Source organism: Suricata suricatta, chromosome 9 (assembly GCF_006229205.1).
Source record: "Suricata suricatta isolate VVHF042 chromosome 9, meerkat_22Aug2017_6uvM2_HiC, whole genome shotgun sequence".
Lineage (NCBI taxonomy): Eukaryota > Metazoa > Chordata > Mammalia > Carnivora > Herpestidae > Suricata > Suricata suricatta.
Genome location: NC_043708.1, coordinates 26204915 through 26215095, shown reverse-complemented (window position 1 = coordinate 26215095; position 10181 = coordinate 26204915). Strand labels below are relative to the sequence as shown.

Genomic DNA, 10181 nt, shown 5'->3' with positions numbered 1-10181 from the left:
ATGCAGCCCTTCTTGTAGTGCCTAGTGGAGTTTCTGAGTTTCAATGGGGCCCAACTGTGTATCTAAGATTCTTGTTTCCATGTGTATCCTTAGAATATATATCCAGATTTCAGTTAGGATGCTTTCAGTGCAAACAATAAGGAGATACATGTTGAATAACAGGAATTTCAAAGGTAGTGCAGCTCTATGCACAGTACAATCAGATCTGAAGGTCTATGTCCCTCAATTCTGAACTTGGCCTTCTGTTGGCTTTGTCATCAAAGCCCGCAGTTGGCGGTAAACAGCAATCAGAGCAACAAGCTCCTTCCTTGTTCACATCCACTGGAAATAAAGAGGGCTTCTTTCCCAATCCCTTAATAAAAATCTTTCTCTTCAGTATGATTGTACAAACTTTGGGTAGATGCCAACTCTTGGGTGACCAAAGAAACATCATGCGCTGATTAGGTTACTACAGAACTCCCAATAAATGGCAATGGCATAATCTAATCACAGATGACTTAAACTAATTGGGACCTACTCTTAGAGCTGGAGATGGTCGGCTTTTTCTTAGTAACATGAGATATATATGGGGAGATGTGAACACCTGAACAACATTGGAATTTTATGAAGAAGGAAAAAGGAAGCAAATGGCTGTTTTGTGGGCAAACAGTAGTATTCACTACACAGCATTCTCAAACACTTGAGTGTTGGAAGTGGAACTACACAAGTTGAAGCTATGTTTTACAGTGTAGGGCAAGTGTCTGAACAGTTTTTTCTAATTTTTTTCTCAATTAACCCACTTGAAAATTCTCCATCACCTTTAATTTTTCCACATTAAGTGTATATTATATGCATTTAAAGGTACAGATTTGTTACATATTTACAAATATATCTTTGAATTATGAAATATCACATAATATAAAATATTGCCTTATGGAGCATACTTAAAATATAAAGAAGATTACCAAGGTGGACACCTTTGCACCTCATCCCAATTTAAGAAAAAGAATATTACCCATAACTTCAAAACTTTCTGTGTAATCCTGCCTGATTACTGTCACTTCTCTCAACTTCACCCCACTTCTGGGTAACGGGATTTTGTGTTTATATTTGTTGTCCTCTTGATTTTCATTATAGTTTTACCCATTATTTGAATACCTTGACAATATGTTTGTAAGGTGTGTGTTTGTGAGCTGCCTATAAACAAAATCATATGTAGTATTTTTTAATGTGGCAATTTACACAAAATTATCACTTTAACTATTTGTCAGTATATACAGTATGGCATCATGAAGTGCAGTCACGTTGTTGTGCGACTATTACCATCGTTCAACTCCAGCACTGTTTTATCATTTTCCCAAACTGAAACTCTGTCCCCATCAAACAACTCCCCATTCTCCTCTTCTCCCACCCTCTAACAATCATGACTCTATCTTACGTCTCCATGGAGTTTAGTACTCTAGGTACCTTATTTAAGTGGAATCATACAGTATTTGTACTTCTGTGGCTGGCTTGTTTCACTTAGTATGATGTTCAAGATTCATCTATGTTGCATAAAAATTTCCTTATTTTAAGGCTGAATAATTTCCAGCATGTCCAAACCACATTTGGGGGCGCCTGGGTGGCTCAGTCGGTTAAGCGTCTGGCTTCAGCTCAGGTCACAATCTCACAGTTTGTGGGTTCAAGCCCACGTCAGGCTCTGTGCTGACAGCTAGCTCAGAGCCTGGAGCCTGCTTCAGATTCTGTGTCTCCCTTTCTCTCTGATCCTCCCCTGCTCACACTGTCTCTCTCTGTCTTGCAAAAATAAATAAAAGACATAAAACAATTTAAAAAACACATTTGTTTATCCATTCATCTGTCAGTGGACATTTGGGTTGCTTCCACCTTTTTGTTATTGTGAATAATGCTGCTATGAACACGGGTATCCAAATGTCTCTTCACACCTCTGCCTCAGCTCTTTAGGGTACATTCCTACTGTATTTAGTCTTTTTTTGTTGTTTTTTGCTGAATTATGTTTGGTGAGATTTATCTACGTTAATAGTTTTAGCTATCCTTCATTCGCTTTAATTGCTGCATGTGATTTCATTGTATGACTATTAAATATTTTGTTTATCCATTCTCCTCTAGATGGTCATTTTGAGTTTCTAATTTTTGCTATTAGAAATAGGGCTGCATTTTTTACATGTTTTCTTGTACATATGTATACATACTAGTATCTCTAGTCCAAGATATATACTCAGAAGTGAAATTGTGTGATAAGGCATTGTGTGTCTTCAGTTATAGTAGATACTGTTAAATTACTCTTTAAGTACATATTTGTACTCCCATCAACAGTGTCTGAGAGTTTCTGTTGCTCCCCAGCCTCATTAGAACTTGGTATCATCAGTGTGGCAGATACTGCCAGTTGTCCCCAGTATTCACTCTTTCATCTTTCCTTAATAATATATCAAATGAGTTTTATCTGGTTTCCAAACCTTCCTGAAGCTAACCAAAGCCAACCAACTAAGTTATAGCCAACAAGATGTAACTGAAAGTAATATGTATCTCTTCTGGGTCATGACCTTAAAAGCCATGCTCCTTAAATATATGCTTCCCTAACCCATCTACTTGCCTATTAGCTAGATGCAGATTTGATGGCAGGAGCCAGAGCAGCCACTTTGGATCCAGAGGCAAAAGCTTTATGTTGAAGATGACAACTTTCGGCTGCTTACCTCTGAACTGTTGTATGAGTGAAAAATAAACTTTTATTTTGTTTAAGCCACTATACTTCTGTGTCTCGTTGTTACAGTAGCTTAGACTGCATCCTAATTAATACATGAGTCATTCAGTTATAGAGTCATTTCCAATTTCACCCTTGCTCAGAGGGCCTGTGTTTGTTCCTTCTCAAGGTCTTTCTGGTGATGTTCTTTTTGCATTTGATCTATACTGCTAAACTCCTTTTTATGCTCCTGTCTTTAAGCATATTTTCCTGAAAATGGAGGCCCAGGGTAGCGGATGCTTGTTGTTTTTGCTTGCCCACATCCGCTCTTCCTTCCTAACAGCACCCAGACTTTTTTGCTTTGTTCTGGTTTTGGAGTGTTACATTTTCCCCAACTGTGTGCAGTTATGATGAGATCAGAGTACCCAGCCCTTTCGCTATAGAAGATGAGGGGAGCACTGGAGTCTCTTTCTTTCAGATCCTTCCTTTCACCAGCCCACATATCTGAAAAGGCAGTGATTGGCTAAAGGTAAAAAAAAAAAAAAAAAAAAAAAAAGTTGAATTTTGTTTCTTATAGCATTCAGAGCTTTGACGGCAGAATAGCTCCTGCCTTGGCTTTTTCCCACTGCTACATCTAGTTGACCTTCTTGTCTATTTTGTGACTTCCATGGTATCTTTTAAATACATTTTTTAAGTTTCAGCTATTGCTATGGATAACATCCAAAGAACTGTAATGGATACAACCACCTTCAAGGGTCAACCTCACCTAAACTGGGATCCATTGAGAATGGTTGAAAGGACTATCTACATGGCAATTGGGATTACATATGAACACCTATGGGTTTCTTTAGGATAAAATGAGAACATGAGTCCGTGGTAATAGGGGAAGAAGCACTACCATGCCAAGGTTATGCATGACCAGGTTACTCTAAGTCTAGACACCATCCAAAATCCTTATGAAGTGCCTAAGGTTGCATTGGTCCAATAGTAGATGATCTGCCTCTAGATCTTGTTGTTTAGAACAGTACAAGCTGCAAGAGCTAGCAGAGATTTTTATTTTTCAAAATGGCATGTAAGCCATCAGCCAATCGGAATATGGCCTCAAACCACCAACAAATCAAATGATACCTCCTCCTCAAAGCCCTCACCCAAGTCCTCCTAGCAACAGCAAGAATGAAACATAAAAGACAGAAGTATAGCTGGATTATAAAATCCAGAGCTTTTATAATGGTCCATAGAAGATTCATACAAGTTGACTATGACAGCATTGACAGTTAAGAGCTAACCTCCTCTGGAATCTCCTACCCAAAACTTCCTGTGTGATTTGTGCTTTAATTAATCTCTTAGTTCATTTTAAGTAAGAGCTCACTTGCTCTCTCTTGCTCTCTCTCGGCCACTCTCGGTCAGCACAGAGCCTGAAATGGGGCTCGAACTCATGACCTAAACCACAATCAAGAGTCAGATGTTTATCCAACTGAGCCACCCAGGTGCCCCAGAGCACTTTATATTTTTATTATTTGCTTTTTTCATCCTAGATTAGTAAAATTTATCTCTAAAACGTTGGCCTGGGGTTGGTCATATAATGTGAAATTAGTGTTACTAAAATGTCACCAGGGACGCATTACATAATGAGGCTTCTTTTAGTAATATAGATAGGGGCTCTGTATCATAAAGGCAGCTGTGATTTTGGAAAATCGTGCAGGCTAGAAGGTTTGAGTAGCCAACTACATCTTAGTTCTTTTAGAGTAAGAATCTAGGGTGTAGGATTTCTATAGAATGTCAAACAATGCCCAATTGGATCTTTATCTTGAAACAATAAGGAGAAAGAATGTGGAACAGCCTGTTTAAACAAAGGTGCTGTCTTCCAAGTAGGTGCTGAAAGACCCATGGTTGAGGGATGGAATAGAGGACATGACAGCTAGAACTTACTATGCCAGGTGGGAAACCTTTTCACTTCCCTCCACCTAATCTCATCTTTCCCATCTTTCTGCTACTACCACTTTTCTCCTTCCCACCTTTTTTTAAAAAAAAACTTTTAAAAACTATTTTTAATGTTTATTTTGGAGAGAGAGAAAGAGCACGAGCAAGGGAGGGCAGAGAGAGAGAGGAAGACACAGAATCTGAAGCAGGCTCCAGGCTCTGAGCTGTCAACATAGGGCCCCAAGTGGGGCTCAAACCCATGAACCATGAGATCATGACCTGAGCTGAAGTCAGATGCTTAACCAACTGAACCACCCAGGTGCCTCCTTTTTTAACTAAAAATAAAAAAATGTGAAGTACACCATACAAATAGGAAAACACAAAGGATAAACACACAGCTAAGTAAGTTTTAACAGGGCAAGTATTTGTGTAATTACTATTTGGCTCAAGAAATAGAACATTGTTAGCACTTCAGAAACCCTGCTCGTACCCTATTCCAGTCATTCTCCTTTTCCTTCTCCCCAAAGGCAACCACTGGTGTCACTTTTAACATTACCATTTCAATTTGCCTATTTTTGAACTACATGTAAAGCCAATTATACAGTAAATATTCTTTTGAACTTCCATCTTTCAGAGTTTTCTTGGAGGTACATTCATTGAAGTATACAAACAGAAAAGTGCAGAAATCACAAGTGGTTCCGCTTGATGAACCTTTCACAAACTAAACATACCATGTAACCAGCACCCAGATCAAGACACCAAATAACCAGCAGCTGTTTTTATGCCCTCCTTCAGTCACCATCTCTTCACCCCAAGGGTAACTACTATCCTGAATTCTAACACTACATATCAATTTTGTCTATTTTTGAATTTATACATGTGAAAACATGCAATACATATTTTTTTTTGCCTAGCTTCTTTTGTTCAACATTATGTTTGTGAGATTCACCTGAGTTGTTGCATTTAGTTATAGTTCATTCATTCTCACTGTTCTGTATTCCATTGTATAAATATACCACAATTCCATTACCTATTGTCATTTAGGTGGACATTTGAGTTGCTTTCCAGTTTTCAGCCATTACAAGTAATGCTGCTATGAACATGCCTTCTGTATAACACATATACATGCATTACTCTGCATTTTATGCCTACTCATGGGATTCCTAGGTCATAGGCTATGCATCTGTTCAGCTTTAGTAGATACTGCCAAATAGTATTTCAGAGTAGTAGTCCTAATTTACACTTCCACCATCAGTGTATGAGAATTCTATGTTTTACTCTTTGGCTTGCAGCTGCATAACTTCAATCTCCACCTCCACCATCACATGTGTCTTCCCATGACCGTCTTCTTATAAGGACACTAGTCATATTGGATTGACCCATATTGGTATGATCTAATTTTAACTAATTGCATCTTCAACAACTTTATTTCCAAGTAAAGTCACAATCCAAGTCACATGGGGGGGGGGCATGGTACACAATTCAGTCCATAACAGAAGTAATGGTAGTGGACATCTGCTGTTGATCCTAGTGGGAAAACTTTCAGCTTTTCACAATTAAGTGTGATGTTTGCTGTAGGGTTTAAAAAGAAATAACTCTTGGGGCACCTGGGGGCCTCAGTCATTTGGGCATCTGACTTTGGCTCAGGTCATGCTCACGGTCCGCGGGTTTGAGCCCAGCTGTCAGCGCAGAGCCTACCTGGGATACTTAGTCTCACTCTCTCTCTCTGCCTCTCGCCCCCCTATCCCTTGCTCTCTCAAAAATAAATAAACAACAACAAAAATACTCTTGGGGCGCATGAGTGGCTCAGTTGGGTAAGCATCAGATTCTTGATTTCAGCTCAGGTCATGATCTCACGGTTTGTGAAATCAAACCCCATGTCGGACTCTGTGCTGACCGCTCAGAGCCTGCCTGGGATTCTCTCTTGTCCCTCCTGCCTGCCTGCGTGTGTGCGAGTGTGCGAGTGCGTGATTTCTCTCTCTCTCAAACTATATAAACTTTAAAAATAAGTAAATACTCTTCATAAGATTTGGGTGTTCCCTTTTATTTCTGGTTTGCCAAATTTTTTAAAAACCATGAATGGATGTTGAAATTTATTGTATTCTTTTTCATCTAATGAGATGATTATCTGAAATTCTCCTTTAGTCTATTACTATAGTAAATAACCTGTATTTTTATATTTTTCAAAAGAGAATTTCAATAGAAAATATTAAAATTGCAAGTAAGTGGGACTTGTGAGTTCAATAATGTTTTGTTTCTTTTTTTTTTTTTTTCTCTTTTCAGGAAATGAAGGAGGCACAAGGGCAGGCATCTGACCTGACCCTAATGTTCCGTTTCTTGATCTGGGTGCTAGTTACACAGTGTGATTGGTTTGTGAAAACTTACTAACCTGTACACTTATAATGTTTAATTTTATGTATATATGTTATACTTCAAAAAGCTAGGAGAAATGCAACTAGATTCCTATTTGAGAATGAAAAACTCTTCCCTCTGAAAGATTCTTGGATGCCCTACTTTCTACTCACATTCACCTCCTAAGAGAGGTGAAGATCTGGGTTTGCTAAGACGGAAGCAAGGTCAAATCTTTAAGTGGTGCACAACTGACACACTAACACATTTAGCATTCTCAGAGTTAGGTATTTTTTTTCTTTTCTTTCCAGAATTCAGGGTGTATCAGCCTTGTTTTTCAGTATTTCACTCAAGTCAAAGTTGAGTATTTTGCTGACAGATTGGATTGTTTTCTAGGTCACCCTTTCTAGATAATCTTTGCATCTGGTTTTTGCTATCTTTGCTTTAGCTAAGATTCTCCAATATGAATTTTTATGTGTTTAGTTATTCTAAGGAATTACATTTCTCACCTTTTACAATAAATGCAGAGGTTACCTTTCATATACCTGCAAGAATTGACGTAGTAGTCTTATATTCTGTCTTCAAAATGTTTCTATTCTTCACAGATTTGTTCCTAACTGCATTTTGTTTATTAAAATTGAATTAATCTGTTCACTTAATTTGAGAAGACTGATATCTCTACAATTTTTCCTCTTTTCATTCATGATCATGGTAAGCCTCTCCATTATTTCAAGCCTAACTTCTACGCTTCGTATATGATTCTATATGGTTCTCTAGTTTTCTTCATATAAATTCTACGTATTTCTTGTTAGAGTTATTGCTACTTGTCTCATGGCTTTTTTGTTGTTGTTGAGATTGTTGCTATTGTGAATGGAACCTTTTTTTTCCATTCAAAAATGAACCCGTGGAGCGATACGATCTCTACCACCCCTTTCGGCTGTGAGACTCTATGGTTTCTCGATTCTATAAGAACAGTCTACTCGTACGTACATTATCCGAACCTGAAGGAAGATGGCGACCGAGAGTCGCCAAGCAAAGGGTCGCTCTATCTCGCCTTTGTTCTCCTCTCGGTGGCTACTGCGCAGGCGTAGTCGCCCCAGTGCCGTCCCCGCCTTCCCGGTCGCGGGCCCAGCTCGGTAGCGCCGGCGCACTGGCGCGCTCCGTTTACATGCTCCGGGGCCTGTAGGCGCCGCGAGTTCCGGCTGTCGCCGTCGCCGCCGCAGCTCCTGGAGGTCGGTTGCGACGAGTAACGGCGCCGGGACAAGTCCTGCGCCGCCTTCTCCGATATGTACCCGAATTGGGGCCGGTATGGCGGGAGCAGCCACTATCCGCCGCCGCCGGTCCCACCGCCGCCACCGCCGGTGGCGCTTCCTGAGGCCTCGCCGGGGCCCGGGTACTCGAGCTCGACGACTCCCGCGGCCCCCTCCTCTTCGGGCTTCATGAGCTTCCGCGAGCAGCACCTGGCGCAGCTCCAGCAGCTGCAGCAGATGCACCAGAAGCAAATGCAGTGCGTGCTCCAGCCCCATCACCTTCCTCCGCCCCCCCTGCCGCCCCCGCCGGTGATGCCGGGGGGCGGCTACGGGGACTGGCAGCCACCGCCGCCACCGATGCCCCCGCCACCTGGGCCGGCCCTCAGCTATCAGAAGCAGCAGCAGTACAAACACCAGATGCTCCACCACCAACGAGACGGGTCTCCTGGTTTGGTTCCCATGGAGCTGGATTCCCCGCCTGAATCTCCCCCTGTGCCGCCGGGGTCATATATGCCCCCGTCCCAATCTTACATGCCCCCACCTCAGCCACCACCCTCGTACTATCCCCCTGCCTCGTCTCAGCCCTACCTGCCTCCCGCTCAGCCGTCCCCTTCTCAGTCCCCACCTTCCCAATCCTACCTGGCGCCCACCCCCTCTTACTCTTCCTCTTCCTCTTCCTCGCAATCCTATTTGAGCCATTCCCAGTCCTACTTGCCCCCTTCGCAGGCATCTCCTTCCCGCCCCTCCCAGGGCCATGCTAAATCCCAACTATTAGCTCCACCACCACCGTCCGCCCCTTCGGGGAATAAGACAACTGTCCAGCAGGAGCCTTTGGAGAGCGGGGCCAAGAACAAGAGTGCTGAACAGCAGCAAGCTGCCCCTGAACCAGATCCTTCAACAATGACTCCACAGGTAAGAAAGCAGCTGCCCGAGCGGCATCTTTCACCTAGAGGGCCCTAAGTGAGCAGGCCTCAGGGCTTTAACCAGTGCTTAGGCTAATTCCAACACAATGAGTAGCTAATTTACACTCCAAAGGATTCCTTGAGAGTCAGAAGTCTGACATCCCAGCTTTTCAAGTAGCTAAATGTGGATTATTAAAAGAACAGTGCTTGAAGATGTTTCTAAACACCACAGAGTAGTGGGGTGGCTTAAGAGTTACTTCTCAGATATATTCTTTGGTGTCCTTTGACCTCCTAGAATTTGTTGCTCTTGCAAAGCGCTTTGTTTCAAAATTGTATTTTAAACTCAAATTTCCATTTGAGAGGTGGCATAAAAAAGAAGTTTCCCAAAGGGCTGATACCTGAAATGCATATGAACCTTATGACCAGTTAGCTTCTTTAAGAAATTATTTAGGGGGCCACCGATAGCTCTCCACTATGTGAATTATAAAGTGTTAGCAAACGAAGAATGGAAGTCTTGTTCTTATCAGAAGCATCCTGATTATGCTTATAGATACATATGGAATACAGAAGAAGTCTCTTCCTTCACCTTTGAGCCTTTTGGGAGTCTCTTGGTTATTTAAGGAATTGGCCCATACAGCCTTTTCTCAATTCACTTTAAGTTTTAAGACGTAGCCAGTATGCTGCGCTGCATTGTTACCATTGACTCCAGTGGGATGTGGCCAAGGTGGAAAAAAGTTAGTGGTGTCTCTTCCTTTAAGAGAGATCTATTCCTCTACACTTCTTTTAAGTGGTGCTTCTTACAGAGCAAAGATAGCTAGGATAGCAGTAATAAAGGTTTCTTCCCTTAAGAAAAAAGACAGAACTAAAGTAGAATAACTTGTTCTGATTTCTTGAAATAGACATTTGTAGCAATTACCAATCCACCTTAGATTCCCTAATGAAAAAAGAGAGTTTTTTAATCTACAAGCTCAGATTTACATATAAACGGTTTCCAAAAGATAGGGATACAGTAATTTTGTGGTGCTTTGGCATTAGAAATTAAGAACATAAGCAAGTTGTTTTAAGTAAGCAAGATGTTGTGCT

General features: G+C 41.3%; 1 protein-coding gene across 4 annotated transcripts in view; it reads left to right on the top strand.

The window, feature by feature from the left end:
- Positions 1–8059: 8059 nt before the first annotated feature.
- YLPM1 (YLP motif containing 1) overlaps positions 8060–10181 on the top strand; it is a 73685-nt gene continuing 71563 nt past the window's right edge. For 3 of the 4 annotated variants that reach the window (XM_029950458.1, XM_029950456.1, XM_029950459.1), the window contains exon 1: positions 8060–9108. In XM_029950458.1, coding sequence (XP_029806318.1) covers positions 8233–9108 — 876 coding nt within the window. In that variant the 5' untranslated portion in view covers positions 8060–8232. The remainder of the gene's footprint in view (positions 9109–10181) is intronic. The other variant, XM_029950460.1, reaches the window with a different exon arrangement.